This window comes from Orcinus orca, chromosome 17, assembly GCF_937001465.1.
Source record: "Orcinus orca chromosome 17, mOrcOrc1.1, whole genome shotgun sequence".
In the NCBI taxonomy this organism is placed as follows: Eukaryota; Metazoa; Chordata; class Mammalia; order Artiodactyla; family Delphinidae; genus Orcinus; species Orcinus orca.
Window position 1 is genome coordinate 68034769 of NC_064575.1, and position 16908 is coordinate 68051676.

At 42.7% G+C, this 16908-nt stretch overlaps 2 protein-coding genes across 3 annotated transcripts in view; one reads left to right on the plus strand and one right to left on the minus strand.

Annotated features, from left to right (window-relative positions):
• TNFRSF11B (TNF receptor superfamily member 11b) overlaps positions 1-3629 on the minus strand; it is a 29669-nt gene extending 26040 nt beyond the window's left edge. Inside the window, exon 1 of the mRNA XM_004265366.4 lies at positions 2824-3629. Within this exon, the coding sequence (XP_004265414.2) occupies positions 2824-2853 (30 nt within the window). The 5' untranslated portion in view covers positions 2854-3629. The remainder of the gene's footprint in view (positions 1-2823) is intronic.
• The window catches only part of COLEC10 (collectin subfamily member 10), a 167900-nt gene that overhangs the window by 22895 nt on the left and 128097 nt on the right, over positions 1-16908 (plus strand). The gene's annotated exons all lie outside the window — the stretch shown is intronic.

A 16908-nucleotide genomic window follows, 5' to 3' on the forward strand; every position in this document is an offset into this window, starting at 1 on the left:
CTGCCGATGCAGGGGGCACGGGTTCGTGCCCCGGTCCGGGAAGATCCCACATGCCGCGGAGCGGCTGGGCCCGTGAGCCATGGCCGCTGAGCCTGCGCGTCCGGAGCCTGTGCTCCGCAACGGGAGAGGCCACAACGGTGAGAGGCCCGTGTACCGAAAAAAGAATCTAGAATTGTACTTTGCCTCACAATTTTACCTTCTTCCACTTCTTAGATTCAGGATGCCTTGATTTTATCTCCAACAGTGAAACATTCTATTGCTCCTTCAAGGTAATAGTTGGTGGCCATCTCTCCCTCCCATGAGCTTCGTCAGCACTTTGTGTACGTAATTCACTTGGGTCTAGAGCGCCCTACAGTTATCTGTGAGCATAAGGCTAGAAGCTAGTGTTGATATGGAACAGGAACTTTATGGGGTTATCTTGCATGTGTGCATATTATTATCTCTATTTTATAGAAAACTAAAACTCAAGAGACATGTAAATTGCCACACGATCTTTCATCAAGTAAGCAGTGGTCCTGGTATTTGAATTTTGATCCAAAATAACCGAGTTCGTAACCACTGCACAGCAACTTTCTTTATGAGGTCCTGGAAGGCAGGATCTTTTATGTTCCCACGTCACCTAGTGCTTCTCCTTTTGTTATTCTTATTATACATCCAATATCTGCTTTTCCCATTAGGCTATGTGGTCCATGGGGACAGAAATCGTGTCCATGTTTTCCATTCTGTCCCTAGTGCCTAGTGGCATGCCTGGTACAAAGGACTAAATAGCTGTAATGCTTCCAGTTCTTAGAACTACATCTTGGTGTTTACAAAAGGGCATTTGGACTCTTCATGTGTAAGTACAAAGTATCTTTTTTCAATTATTTATAAAATAAAGTCAATCTCAGAAACTACAGAAAGGGAAAGGGAAATCATTCCTATTTAAAGTATTTACTGTGTTCAAGACAATAAAAGGTTTCTCTTTTGATAATGCTGTATCATCGACCATTAGTAGATGCTGTATTATCTAAATATATATCTTCAACCATATACAGACCAGATATCAAAACATTTGTCTACTTATTATTTTGAAACACTTACTATTAAGTATATATATTATTTAATGGAAATTCTAAAATGTAAAACTTACTGATAATATGTTTAATATGAATTAAATCTTTGAGAGCATATAAAAGGCTAGGAAGAATAAAAGGGTACCCATTTTAATAGCAGAATTATTTATACTAGCCAAAAACTAGAATGATTAAGTCAGTTGTGGTGTAGCCACGCAATGGAATACTACACAGCAGTGAAAATGGATGCGCTCTTGTACATCCAACACTGGAGACGATCTCACAGTAGAACCTTAAGTGAAAGCAAACAGATACAAAAAAGTACATAAAGTTCATTTATGTAAAGTTCAAATATAAGCAAAACTCATCTCTGGCATTAGGAGTCAGAATATTGATTCCTCTAGCCACAGCCGTAGTGGTGACAGGGAGAAAGCCCAGGAAGCTTCTAGGGTGCTGGTAATGTGGTGTTCTTTGATCTGGGCGCTGGCTCACAGGTGTTCACTTTGAGAAACTCAGACACTTAAGATTTGTGCAATTCTCTATGTGTCCTGTTTTAATAAAGCTTCACTTTTTAAAAAGTTCTCCCTACTATCCATATTGGTGGAGTTATTTTATATAATATACATACACACATACACATATAGGTATTAGCTGTTGTGGTGCATAAGATTAGCATACGTAAGTGTGGACTCCTGTTAATCTACCTTTTCTTTAGTGACTTGTCTATTTATTTACTTATTTATGTTTGTGTATCCCAGGAACTCATTGGAAGACTTCCTAGCCTTCCATTCACTCTTTGTGGGTTGGACACTGATATTCACGCAGTTCCTGCAACAACTTCCAAAACACATATGTGGCTTAAATATGGATTTTCCTGTCCTTTCATGAATGTCTGATTCATGTCTCAATGCATTCCACACTCTGGTGACATAAAGGAAATAAGACATTGGTCATAGAATAATCTACATACAAATCTTATTAATTTGATTGGTCAACATCCAAATTAAAGACAAAAAAAGAAGCTAAAAGTTACAGAGATTCCTTCTTTTCCAAATTGTATGTGTAAAATAACTTTTAGCTCTATTTAGTGCTGAACTTCAATTATTTAATATATTTTAGAACCTAATTAACATTATCTCACAGTACATTGAAATTGAGAACTGAAATATCCCATTTTGATAATAAAAAGTTAGTAAAATGTTAAACTGCACAGTAAAGAATGTGTGTGCATGTGTGATCTTTTCTCTGGTGCCACTTATTCAAAATTTCCTATAGCATTTGCTTAAGTGGGGAATGAGCCTAATGATGTATCATATATTCACTGCATCCAAACTTTATTCTAATTACAATAGTTTTAAGAAAACTGACATCTCCCAACTTATCTTGATTCTAAGAGACCACTTTATTGCTAACGATAATAATAATGACGATGATGCTCAGGTTAACTAAGCAAAGATGGTATGAACCATCTGAGATGAAGAGAGACAATAAATAGAATGGATAAAAAATCATTCAAATAAAAACGGTCCAGAGCTCGTCTCTTCTCCATAAACCCAGCAGGAACTTTCCAGTGTAAAGGGACACCCTAGGAGAAGCACAATCAGCTTGAAAGAGGTCTCCTGTTCCAACCTGACCCCAAATCTCTCCTGGGAGAGGAAGCAAGTCGAGCTTTTCCCCCATCAATCCTCGGGGAGGTCGAGAGACCGGGAGGCGAGAAGCCTCCCCAGGCGCCCGGGACACCGGTGCCCGCGTCCCCGGACCAGGGACTTACCACGAGCGCGCAGCACAGCAACTTGTTCATTGTGGTCCCCGGGAAACCTCAGGCGCTCAGAGGCGGCGGCTGCGGGGTGAGCGCTCCGGTGCGTCTCTGCAGCCCGTGCACTCATCACGTTATATATAGTGTCCCGGCAACAGGAAGTATCGGCTTTGCTTTGATCATTCGTTCCCTATCTGGACCAAAGTTTGCACGTTTCTTTTTTAGGAACCTTGGGCGGGAGCGGGGGAGTGGGGCTGGGGTCCGGGATTAACGCTTTCAGAGCCAGGGCGGAAAGAAACGGCGCGGTGGGGGGGGGGGGGGGGCGGCGCGGTGGGCGGTGCTGGGACAGGGATGTCTGGCCCCTGGGAGGCGGAAAAAAAAAAAAAAAATAGCCACCGGGCTGCGGAACAAGGCGGCTGCTGTCTACGCGCGGCTCTGAGGTTTCCTGACCCCTTCCCGCCAGCGGCCGGCCTCCTGGCAGCCGCGGCCGGCGGTGGGAGGGCTGGGCGCACGCTGGGTAGCTGCTGTGCTGGGCTTCTCCACCCCGAGAGTCAGATTCAGCCAAGATCCGGGCGCAGCCTGCAGTGCGTCCCAGACACCGTATTCCACTCTTGTCTGATCCCCTTCTCAGCGGTTTCTGAGCCCTCCAATAACAAGCCTTCTTATTCACGCACTGCACTGCTCTGGGAGTTTGCAGTCATTAATCTCCAAGGTTGCATAGACATGTAGAAGAAACTCCTCTAACTTGTCTGGTCCTAAAGCCCATGCTTTTTCCTCTTCACCGTTTGTTGCCTGGGGTAGTTAGAGCCAGAGATAATCAGCCCAGGAAAACTTCCTGCCTAGGGCAGGAAACACCTTGCAAGCTGTGGGATACACTCGCAGCTGTTTTCTTCATCAACACCATCATCATCAAAGGGTCATTGGTACCTTCTTGTCCTACCTACTGAACTTCTGGAGTTGCCTCTTCGAGGTCTTTCCACCGCCCCCAAGCTGTTGGCGGAAGTTTGGTGCTTTTCCTGAAGTGTTCTTGTCTCCCCCATCCACTCCCACCAGCTGCTTATCTGAAAGTTGGACCTGATGACGTCTAAAGTGTAGACCCATTCTGAGGGCTTGCAGTTTACTGATTTGCTCTCAGGTTGCTACCAGAACTCTTTGCTTGCGGATGCTGAAAAACCACTGCAGAGCCAGTCTCCCCAACAGGGCCAAGTGTTCAGTTCTGTCTCCTGAGAAGGTCAATTTCTGCTTTTCACCAGAGTTCAAGGAGACGAAGGTGAAGAGAATCAGAAGAGTGGCCCCAGGGGCAAGTATTACCAGCAGGGGTCAGAGTATCTGCCCTTTCAAACCCACATCTTTCCACCAGGAGGTCCAAGTGGATCCATACACAAGAGTAGAAAATATTTAGAGGGAAAGAATTCAGCTCTTCTGCTCTGACTGTGAATTACAGAAGACAGAAGGTCTTATTCAGCTTTCTCTCTCCAGAGCATGGTGGCTTTTTAAGTGAACTAGTGAAAGAATGACGGTCAGGGAGTGGGGACAAAGTGGTATGACTCTAGACCTGCCCCTCAGCTTTTTTTTTTTTAAAGATAGATTTTATTCATTTTTTAAAATTTTATTTATTTTTATTTTTGGTTGTGTTGGGTCTTTGTTGCTGCACAGGGACTTTCTCTAGTTGCAGCGAACGGGGGCTACTCTTCATTGCGGTGCGCGGGCTTCTCATTGCGCTGGCTCCTCTTGTGGAGCACGGGCTCTAGGCATGTGGGCTCAGCAGTTGTGACTTGCAGACTCTAGAGCGCAGGCTCAGTAGTTGTGACGCACAGGCTTAGTTGCTCCGAGGCATGTGGGATCTTCCCGGACCAGGCCTCGAACCCGTGTCCCCTGCATTGGCAGGCAGATTCTTAACCAGTGTGCCACCAGGGAAGCCCTGCCCCTCAGCTTTTGAACTTCAGTTTGACACCTACAATCTGAGCTACTAGCACCTAGACTGACCATGGGACTCAAGTAAATTTGAGTGTTAGTAGTTAAGCACTATATAAATGGCAGTATTACTGTCTTTCTCAGGATAATGTTTGTCTGGGATACTATCTGAAGGCATTTTCCTTGAACTGTCATATAACGCTAATGTGCAGGAGTCAGGCCTTGGAGAAAACTGATCAAGGATTGAATCCCGCAGTGTTAACCCTGGGAAAGTTTTATGACTGCCTAAGCCTCAGTTTGCTCATCTGTAAGATAAAAATAGTACTGCTATTACAGAAATGTGGGAAGGAGCAAATGAAAGCATTTTAAAAAGTATTCCATAAATGAGATTAATCACTAATTGTGAGCGCTAAATAAAGGAATGCATGTAAGATAACTCAGCACAGTGCCTGGGCCATAGGAAATATTTACTAAATTACAGCGCTGATTATTCTCGGGGAGTAAGTAAGATACCAGGCTTTGGAGCCAGACTGACTCCTATACTTGAGCCCCACATCTACTACATCCTGCCTCTATGACCCCGGGCAAGTTTTAACTAACTTATTTGTGTTTCTGTTTGGTGTCTTAATCAGTATAGTGAGGATAAAAATATACCGCCCTCAGAGGGTTATGAGGGTTATTATGAGGATTAAATTGGATAAAACATGTAAATCACTCAACATAGTGTTTAGCACGTAGTAAGTGCTCGTTAACTCTAGCTATTGTTATCATTCTTATTCGAGGTGCTCGTAGAGACATTTATAGAAGCCCAAGGTAAGTCGGGACTACAAGCTCCTGAGGGCAGGAATCATATATTTTCCTATGATATTCCTTGAAACTTTGAGCTCAGCGTCTGGCCTCCCTGTAACTATTTGATAAATAATAGTAATAGTGGTGGTGGTGGTGTGTGTATGTGTGTGAGTGTGTGTGTGTGTGTGTGTGTGTGAGAGAGAGAGAGAGTGGGAGGGAGTGTAATTCACTGTCATCTTGAGAAAAGCCGGGGCACCATTTGTCTAGAGTCACAAGATAAGTCTGTGTATTGACTCTACATGTCGGGGCCTGTGTATTGACTGCATGTCGGGGCCTGACCGTGGGCTGTTTATTAATCACCCACTGCCAGGAAACAGACACTCTGAGTTATCCGTCACGTCGTTTGTTATATTCTTGGAGCAATCTGGCCAGTCCCCCTGGCTCTTCCCATGTGACCCACTACAGTGAGTAGCAGGCCCTGAACACTCAGAAGCTGGAGTTCACCTTACGCCTGGATTGGAAGGGACCGGGCATTCGGGACTGAATCCAAGTGGAAACGTCTGAACATTCACTTGGCAGACAGACTACATCCATCTTCCTGTGACAGATCCTTCACTGGCAGGGGCCATTGAACAGAGTGTCCCGTAAATGTAACCTTCTGTTTCTGGGCACCAGAGACGTGTGATGTTGACTTTCTAGGTGACACCTAATCAGATGACCCTCATCTTCTCTTCCCTGAACTCTTGAGTTTGACCCCATGTTGAACACATTTTCACTGCACGTGTTTCTGATGGCCCTTGCTTCGGTTTCAGCCATTTGTATGGCTTAAAGAAATGGTGCCTGAATATTGGGAAGCCCAGGAGGAAAACACTTCCACTCTTTAGCACAGCAGCAAAGCACCTGATACAGGAGGCCATTTATAATCATCATTATAACAGAAATGCCTGAAACGCAGGACAGGGATTGATTTAGGTCCTTTGGGAGACCAGGCACACAGTGGGCTCTGAAGTGACTGATTGAATGTCTAGAACATATTACACCTGAGCTCCCACACCTGAAAACTGGAAATACGAGTTCTGAGGTTACGTAGAGGAAAGGTTATTAACTAGAAGAACAAGAACATATTCCTTGTTATTTCATTGTTAGTAAATCTTTTTCTGATCTTGTAGGAGAAGGAACAGAAAGAAAAGAGGAGAAATATGCAGTTAGCCTATTGATTTTCTTTTATTAATGTTTGCCCGTTTCTTCATTAACAAACACAATTTTAACTATTAATATTCTACACAAAGCTATTTGACTTTCAAGGTGTTATAGACTCTGTACAGAAATGGACATGTACTTGCTTTAAAAATAACGTGCAGAAAGGCAAGCACTTTCTGCTTGAGTAAGTCACCCATTGTTTAAGGATCTGGAAGTGTTGCCAGGGGTCAGTAAGGGCTAGTTATGGTTTCCCACTCAAGCGTAGTGTGACTTCAACATTGTCAGTCATTCGTTAAAATAACGCTTTCGTTGAAAGCTGGTATTAATCGAACAATCACACAAATATAAATACATGGAAAGAAATAAGTTACAGTTGGAGCAACTGAGCCAGTATGATTTTAAGCCACATCTCATGTATATTAACTAGTAGTGAGAAGATAGCCCTTGGGCAGGAAGGACAGGGTGTCAGCAGACCTCGAGGTGAGAGGAAGAGAGTTGTAATTTCCAGCAACTAGGAGAAGCCCAGTAAGGCTGGTACACAGAGAGCAAGGTGCTGCTTGGGCTGGAAGAGGCTACAGAGACGAGTGGACAGTGGTGAGGCTGCAAAGTGTAATTGATTCTAGTCTTTCTCCAAAAAACCATAGCAAGCGCTGGAGGGTTTAAGCACGGGAGTGACATGATCATTATAGCTTCTGTGGGATAGAAATTCTCTGACCTTCATCCTGTCAGCCTCAGGGTCATAGGTCCAAACGTAGTCATGCAAGAGAAAGCCCTCTTAAACTAAAAATCACAGCATAAATTGAAAAGTATTTTTATTAGCTTAACTAAGTTTAAGCTTTTTTAAATGCCTGCATATGGTAAAAATTCAAATAGTATTAACACATATACGGTGGAGGGTAAATTTCCATTTTGCTTCAGACCCCCACTGCCCATTTACAGAAGCTTCTACTATTAATGATTTTTGTATGATTGTTCAGATCATGTACAAATACACGTTTATGGATAGATATCCCGTTGTTTCATGCAGAAAGGAGCATCCACTACAGTGTTCCAAAGGTTGCTTCTCCCCTTGACCCTGTTCCTGTTCCATACCAGCACTGTGTCTGAGGGCTTCAAAAGAGAGAACTTAATACATGGAACTGGTTACACAGGTTATAGAATCGCTGAGAAGTCAAACAGAGGATGATGAGGCAACCAAGACGTGAGCAACAGCGTAAAGCTATTACCTCCCTACTGTGGTGGGTCAAAGGGAAGAGTTGGGGGCTTGTCTCACCAGAAGGAAGCCAGAGCCGCAGTGGCTCTGTCCAGTGGGATCTGAGCTCTATAGAGACAGAGTTGCAGTCAGAAATACTGCCCCTCAAATATCTTTCAAGAGCTTTCCATTGGCCAAGCACAGGCAGGTACCAGCAGACATGGGATGCAGCATGAGCTGGTGGGCTCTCCCATGATACAGAGAAGAACAGGGGGATGATTTGTGAGGGTAAACCGACCGAGGATGGGCACAGACATATATACAAATGTCCCATTCTTTTTCACTGTAGTACAATACTCTAGCATATGACTATATCGTAATTTACTTAACTAGTGCTCTACTGATGGACAATTCAGCTGCTTCCAGTATTTTTCTATTACAAACCATGTGGCAGTGAGTATTATTATGTGTCCATCTTTGCACATTTAGGTGAGTGGACTTTTTAAGGATAAATTCTTTGAAATGTAATCGGGACCTTTGTCCCAATTTTTTGGTATATGTATTTTACATTTTGTGTATGTATTTTACATTTTGATAGGTATTGGCAGACTGTCTCCCAAATACCTTACTATTCTTAGTATTAATCTTACCACTTTGTGTGTGTGTGCGGGAGGGATAACTTACAATAAGTGAATACTACTCCCTGTAACCCATGTCACATAGCATTGGAAGGAGCACTTCATTCTCTAAGCAGGAAGGCTGGTCTTTCAAGCTCTATAAAGAAAGCTGCCTCATTTATGATTCAGGGCTTAGCAACTTCTGTCAGCCCACCAGGAGAAGTGGAGGGTGGGAAATTTGTCTTAGCTTGTCTTAGTATATCAAAATACCATAGATTGGGTGGCTTAAAGTCCAGTGGTCCCCGAACTTTTTGGCAACAGGGACCAGTTTCGTGGAAGACAATTTTTCCATGGACGGGATGGGGCAGGTGGTGCAGGTGGGAATGCGAGCGGTGGGGAGCGATGGGGAGTGGTGGGGAGCGATGGGGAGCGGTGGGGAGCGGTGGGGAGCGATGGGGAGCGGTGGGGAGTGGATGGGAGCAATGGGGAACGATGGGGAGTGGCAGATGAAGCTTCGCTTACTCGCCCGCTGCTCACCTCCTGCTGTGCGGCCCGGTTCCCAATGGGTTTAGTTTGATATTGGGGTATCAACTTCTGGTGAGTCCTCTTTTTCTGGCTTGTAGGTGGCCACTATCTCACCGTGTGCTAGCATGACCTCTTCTTTGTGTGTGTTCAGAGAGAGATATCTCTCTCTTCCTCTTCTTAGCAGTTCTATAGAACACCACCCTTATGACCTAATTTAACCTTAATTACCTCCTAAGTGCCCTATCTCCAAATATAGTTTGCATCGGGGGTTAGGACTTCAACAAAGGAATTTGGGGGAACACAATTCAATCCATAGCAGCATAGTTCTATTCCCCTCTGTTAGGATTTATAGTCCCATGATTAATTTTCAAGGGAATTTAGACTTCCGCAATACTTGCTAGAGTGCACACTAAATATTATGAATACAGAACTGTAAAGTCACACTTTTTCTCTCCCTCAAATTTCTTTTTTCCTCCTTTTCTGGATTCTCTTTTCCCCCTTCAGTCTAAGAAAATAACCTCCACAGTTCAGGCAGTTTCGCTTTATGATTATATTTCCTTCCAAAATGCATCACCCATTCTCGGATTCTGGTTTCTCTGACTGTATGAGCTTGGCAAGCTACTAGCAGGGGGAAAATCTTGTACATTCTTTGATAAAGGTTCTTAATAGTAGAGCTCAATTACGTTAAATAGCATAGTATATACCCTGCCTGCTTGAACAGAGGAGAACATATATCAAGCCTTTCCGCGCATGCAAAACCCGTCACAATTTTCTGTTTGAAATTTCTGTCAAGACAGTGCCAAATTCATGTTAATTCTGGGTGGGGAAGTTTGGAAAAAGAAAAAAAAAATCTCAATAGACCGAAACATGGTGTCTGTCATTCCTCTGCAGCCAGAAGAAGAAACTTAACTCCTTGCTTATAAACACTTTGGCCTTGTCTGCCAATAGCTCCAGTCACTTCAGCCGGGGTTTTCTGAAACTTAGATACCCATCTAGTGTCTACTCAGTCCCAGGAAATGGGTTCCTTAATTAAACAGGGACGCATATCCCAAACAACCACTCACCTGAAGGCTTCTGAACAAATATATCTGATATCTGCATATCAGAAGAGTGTTAGAAAATACTGCCTGCCTACTCAGAGTTTCCTCTTCAAAAGGCCTTCAGGAAATTTGGTCATCTCTAGTGTCAGTTCAAAGATTCTCCCCCTCCCCACAACCCTCGTGCAATTTGTCTGCACCTGGCTAATGAAAATATGATAGATAAGAATTCTTAGAACCATTTTCTTAGTAGTCACTTAGGTGCTTCTACCTGGGAAAGTCCCCTCCTTTAACTGAAACAAACCTTTAGGAAAAAAAGTTTTGATGTGATAATTTTCAGAAAAACTAGCCTGCGAGAGAGAATTGCTTTCTGAAACAAGAGTTTGCCTAGAAAAGACTTAGCCTAAAGGAGCATCTGTAGGTGAATATTAAGCTTAAGAGGGAGATGAGGTTATTTAATATTCAGCTGAAGGGGCACTATTAACATAACCAGTTTCAGTACACAAAAAGTACTTTATCATTTATTTATTCAACAAATAAATGATAAAGTACTTAGTACCTAGTAGGTGCCAGACACTGCACCCCCGAAATAGACAGAAATAGTTACCACACTTCAGAAGCTTTCAGTCAGGTTGAGGAGAGAGAGTAATGAAATAAATCAGGAAATAAACGCTTTGGATGGTGATAAGCCAGTTTCAGAGAGTGATAAGAGGGTTGAAGTCCATTATTCAAGTTAGTGTAATGGTGCGTGCCTAGAAAGGGGCTACTTTAGCTGTTTCTTTTTTTATAGATTTTTAAAAATATTTATTTATTTGGTTGTGCCAGGTCTTAGTTGCGGCTCGCAGGCTCCTCAGTTGTGGCATGTGGGCCCCTTGGTTATGGCATGCAAACTCTTAGTTGTGGCATGCAAGTGGGATCTAGTTCCCTGACCAGGGATCGAACCCGGGCCCCCTGTGTCAGGAGAACGGAGTCTTATCCACTGCGCCACCAAAGAAGTTCCTAGCTGAGTTTCTTAGGGAAAGGCTCTCTAAAGAAGCAACTTCTGATCAGACAATGGAATGATGAGGGCATTGCATATTCTGGGAGGTGGAACCAAAGCCCTCCAGGTAGAGCAAAGAGCAAGTGTGGTAACGCGGGTGAGAAATGTCAGTGGGCTAAAGCTAAGGGAATGAGAGGGAGATTTAAACCATATGATGTGTTCAGAGAGGTGGGCAGGGCCAGACCATGCAGTGTCCGGTGGCGTAGCAACAATGCCTCCATCAGGCAAACAAGTATTCCTAGAATCGGTGGTAGAATACAGGACAGTTCAGGGATCAAATCTAGGGCATTGATACTAAAAATATTTTATTTCTAAATAGTTTGTTGTTTTTGATGTTATTGTAAAGGGGATTTCTTTCTCAGTTTCTCTTTCAGATAGTTCATTGTTAGTACATAGAAATGCAGCTGATTTTGTGAGCTGATTTTATATCCTGAAACTTTACTGAATTTATTAGTTCTAACAGCTATTTGGTGATGTCTTTAGGGTTTTCTGTATATAAGATCATGCCATCTGCAAATGGATCGTTTTACTTCTTCCTTCCCAATTTGAATGCCTTTTATGTATTTATTTATTTACTTTGGCCTAACTGTTGTGTCTAGGACTTCCAGTACTATGTTAAATAGAAGTGGTGAGAGTGGACATCCTTGTCTTGTTTCTGATCTTAGAGAAAATGCTTTTAACCTTTCACTATTAAGCATAACAACTGATACCAAAGAAATACAAATGATCGTAAGAGGCTACTATGAACAATTGTATGCTAACACACTGAAAAACCTTGAAGAAATGGAAAACTTCTTAGAAACATACAACCCATCAAGACTAAAATCAGGAAGAAATAGAAAATCTGAACATACCAATTACCAGTAAGGAGATTAAATTAGGAATCAAAAATCTCCCAACAAATAAAAGCCCAGGACTAGATGGCTTCACAGGTTAATTCTACGAAATATTTAAAGAAAAATTTTGCCCGTCCTTCTCAAACACTTCCAAAAAATTGAAGAGAAAGGAACACTTTGAAACTCATTTTATGAGGCTAGCATTACCCTGCTATCAAAGCCAGGCAACATTACAAGAAAAGAAAATTACAGGTCAGTATCCCTGATGCGTGTGGATACAAAAATCCTCAACAAAATGCTAGCGAACCAAATTCAATGGCACATTAAAAGGACTCAACATGATTAAGTGGGATTTATCCCTGGGATGGAAGGATTGTTCAACATATGCAAATCAATAAATGTGACACAGGGCATGAACAGAATGAGAGATAAAAATTATATGATCATTTCAATAGAGGCAGAAAAAACGTTTGACAAAAACTCAACATCCTTTCCTAATAAGAGCTCTCAGCATATTAGGTATAGAAAGAATGTACGTCAACATGATAAACGTCACATACGACAAGCCTAGAGCTAACATACTCACTGATCCTAAAAATAAAGGACAGAGAATTGGCTATATTCTGTATTCCTACAGGGTGTAGAGGATGTTAAAATATTTTAGCCAGATGTTCCTCCACATATTTTTTCATTACTACACCCAAAGGTGAAAATTTTAAGTCAATTTAACTTGAGAGAAATTAAATACTAAGGCATAAGATGTTTTCAGGTAGGGTTGTGCTTTGGAAGAACGTGAAACCCTCGCAATATTTCAAGCTTTTTTTACCCCTCCCCAAACAAACAAATTTTGCCCGGTTGCGGAATATATGTCTCCCACTGAGAATGCATGCTTTAGCCAATCCCGCGACTTAAATACCTAAGATTTCACCCATGGGAGCCCATTTTACCACGATTATGCTAAGGAAGGAAGTCTTTGGTATTGCTGGAAGATGGACAGCGCTGAATTCCTGGAATGTGGACCTTCTGTTGAAATGCTAATTCACCCTCTGGAAAGTGGGAATCCTGGTTAAATCAACTGTCTACGTGTACAGGATAGATTAACATGACTACTGTGTATATAACATCACACTGTGCCAAAATATTTGAAAATAAATTTCAGACATACTAACAGGCACTCAGAGCAAGGGAGTGGCAGAGAAAAGAGTTGTGTACAGGGAATAGTTTAGACTGTGATAGAAGAGAAAGGATGGGATCTGGCTCTGGAGGAATGTAAACAATGTGTAAATGAAAAGCAGTTTCATTTACAAATTCTGTCACTACAGTTCCTCCTCTAGTACGTGAAATGGCCTTTGAAGGTTCGTATTTCTGTAGGTACCACGTGGCAGTCAATAAGAATTATGTAGTCAATAGAACCTGAGAACAGTCAAGGTCACCTTTTGGGTCCTGGTAGGAAGGACATTATCTGTGTTATGATTTTTTTCTCTTAAAAGACGTGTCGCTTCTGCTGGGGGGAGTTCCAGTAGAGGCACAGACATACTTACACTTCTAAACCAGACCATTTGAAAGGATTTTGCACAGTGGGACCAAAAGCTGGTCCTAGACATCATGACTTAGTGGTTCTAACCCCAGTCACTGTGCAGCAGGAGAAAGCCCTTTTGGCAGGAGAAAGCCTCATGACTGGGGCTTTCAAGTTCGTAAGACCTGTGGGTCTTCTGGCCAAAAAAAAAACATATGTAAGTTCACATAAATTTTGTATTCACTTTCAGAAGGTTCATGACCTATGACTCCAGGAGGGAAACTGATTTGGAATATGATGAAACATTTTGTAGCACCGTTTTAAAGAGATGTTTGTACCTTGGTTAGTAATAATATTGTTGTATCATCATTTGTCATGTTTCAATATTTATATTTCCTGGGTTCTCGTCTGGCTTACCCATCCTGAATTTTCAATGTTACATAAATGAGGGTTGTTTTCTCCTCACTAGTGCATCATTGTACTAACTGAGTCTATAAATGGGCTCACCCTTTGACACTGTGTACTCCCAGCACAGCTCAGATCTCAGGGCAGCAGGTGTGGGATGTGTGATTGAGTCATTCAAGGATCTCAAAGAAATATTTGTTAGAGGGAGCAGCAAACAGTGACTGATTCAGTAGCTCCTTGGGTTCCAAACAACCTGGTACTTACCACAGTTTACATTTGAAGGAAGCTCTGCTGCTTCTTTAGTGGTTGTTAGATGTTGGGGAGATGAATGGAACACAAAAGCAGAAGTCCCAAGGGGCAGGCACAGTGGGAAGTGTGGAAGAGGGGGTTTTTGTGGCCTTCCTTTCAAGCTCAAGTAAGATAAGGTTTAGGTAGCTTAGAATAAAGATCAGTTTAGCAGCAAAAGTAGTCAAGTCATTTGGGGCACTTTTACATGAAACACAATAGAGCAGAGTGCAGCTCCGGTTCTGAGGCTGGACTCTCTGCATCTAATCTTTGCTGCCTTGCTCTGTGTCCTTACATTTCTCTGGGTCTTAGTTTCTCCATCTATACGGTGGAGAAGCTAATAACAGTATTCATTTCTTAAGATTGTTCTGAGTATTAAACGGGAATATATTTAACCAGGCACCTAGAACAATGCCTGGCAGGCAGTAAGCTCTCTGCAAACATCAACACTTCTCTGTAATCAAATTCACCAAGGTATTACTTTAGAATGATTGTACCTGTGCTGCGTGGACACGGCTGTCTAGGCCATCGTAAGGAGAGATTTTATAGTTTCAAAGACTGTTCATGCTACAGTTACTACCTATTTAAAAGTATAAACTAGATTTTTTTTTTTTTTTTTTTTTGCGGTACACGGGCCTCTCACTGTTGTGGCCTCTCCCGTTGCGGAGCACAGGCTCCGGACGCGCAGGCTCAGCGGCCATGGCTCACGGGCCCAGCCGCTCTGCGGCATGTGGGATCTTCCCGGACCGGGGCACGAACCCGTGTCCCCTGCATCGGCAGGCGGATTCTCAACCACTGCGCCACCAGGGAAGCCCTAAACTAGATATTTAAAGCAGAAAATCTCCCCCAGCAACCATGGCAGTCAAATCAGCTGAGGCATACGCATCCAGGAGTGCCTGCAAAGGGTTCAATCCTATGCAAGCACTGAGGAAACCTATGGGAAGTGGATGTCCAGGTGTCTTCCTTGCCTTCTGGGAGTTTATCACCTGGTCTCTTAATCAGAGCTTGGCTTCCACTATTACACACGCTTTAAAAAAATTACAGCAAAGAAGTGGTACAGGAGGTCAGAAGGCATAATGATACGAATATGGTATGAAGTCTTTAGGAGTTGAGGGGGTAGGAAGGATACATTTGAAATGGGATTGATGGTGTGTGTGGGGATGGGGCGGGAGGCTACCTGAAAAGGCTTCCTGAAAGAGAAGAACTTTGAAAAATAAGCAGGCTTGTTAAAAATTATGATTTATTTATTTAGGCTGCTCTGGGTCTTAGTTGTGGCATGCGGGCTTAGTTGCGGCACGCATGCGGGATCTAGTTCCCCAACGAGGGATCGAATCTGGGGTCCCTGCATTGGGAGCATGGAGTCCCACCCACTGGGCCACCAGGGAGGTCCTGAAAAATGAGCAGACTTTTAAGAGGCAGATATGAGAAGGAAATGGATTCCAGGCAGGAAAAACTAGGCTCCTGGAGGCCCAGACATGGGCAGGGGTGGGGTGTGTTGGTGGTGGTGATGGAAGAATGGGTAGTGCAGGGTGCATGGTCCCAGCAGAGGGAAGGTGAGAGGCGCAGGTGCGAGAGGACCTTGTCTTTGTGCTAAAGCAGCAGAGAAGGAAGAGGCTGAGGAAGTGTGGATGACTTTGAATGCCAGGTGCTCCTGTTGTTTTATGGGCAATGGAGGCTCAAAGGGTTTTTGAGCATGATCAAAACTGTGCTTAAGAGATCATTTGTAAACCACTTTATTCTTTTTTTTTCCCTCTTTTTTTTTTCACTTTATTCTTTTTGAAGTACTTTTTCCATACCTTATTTCACTGAGTCCTTAAAGCAAGACAGTGCAAAATGTAAAGGAGCCATTCTTTGCCTCATTTTTGCCTCATATTTTTCTAGCCACACCATATACATTGCCAATAAAGCAGAAAGATCAAAAGATTATCCTGTTTGCTCCCAGAGAAGGATTAGGAGGAAGGGGATGGGAAAATATGGACCCCCTGTGAACCACTCTGCAAAGCTACTTGTCAGGAAACAAAATCTGCTTTCCATTCCAAACTGCATCAGAAGTTTAAATAAGAATGATATTCTTATTCCTAAAGTATATCTATATTGTCATGCTAACTTTAAATATACCCTCTTATTTTATCATTTAAGCCATAAGACACAATCCAACATTTGTACGGTTCTTTTTAAAATTTTTGTTTGTTTATTTATTTATTTATGGCCCCGAGACTTGTGGGATCTTCATTCCCCGACCAGGGATTGAACCTAGCCCTCGGCAGTGAGAGCAAGGAGTCCTAACCACTGGACCGCCAGGGAAGTCCCTGTACAGTTCTTTTAAATCAACAGGATATCATGAGATCATTTAATCATTTAACCTTTGACCAGTAACTGACAGGTAGATAAGTTAAGTATTTCTATTAGAAAATTAGAAAAATTAGGAAAGTAGCACTCAGAGAGGACCAGAGACCAGTCCCAGGTGGCAAAGTTAGCAAGAAATAGACTTGAAATTAAAGCAAGAGCTTGAACTCTAGATTCACAACTTCCATGCTCCATTATATTTTGCTAGCTGTTTCTGCTTAACTGAATTCAAGTTATTATCCATCATTTGATAGTAAGCTTCTATAGGTTAAAGGGTATTTTCAACTCTCATCAGAACTGTTCCTTGTCTGATTATTTGAGGCCTGTGGGCAGGTACCAAGATGGAAGGTTATAAGTGGCTCATCTGATACAGGAGCTGGCTCTGTCTGCACGATGCAA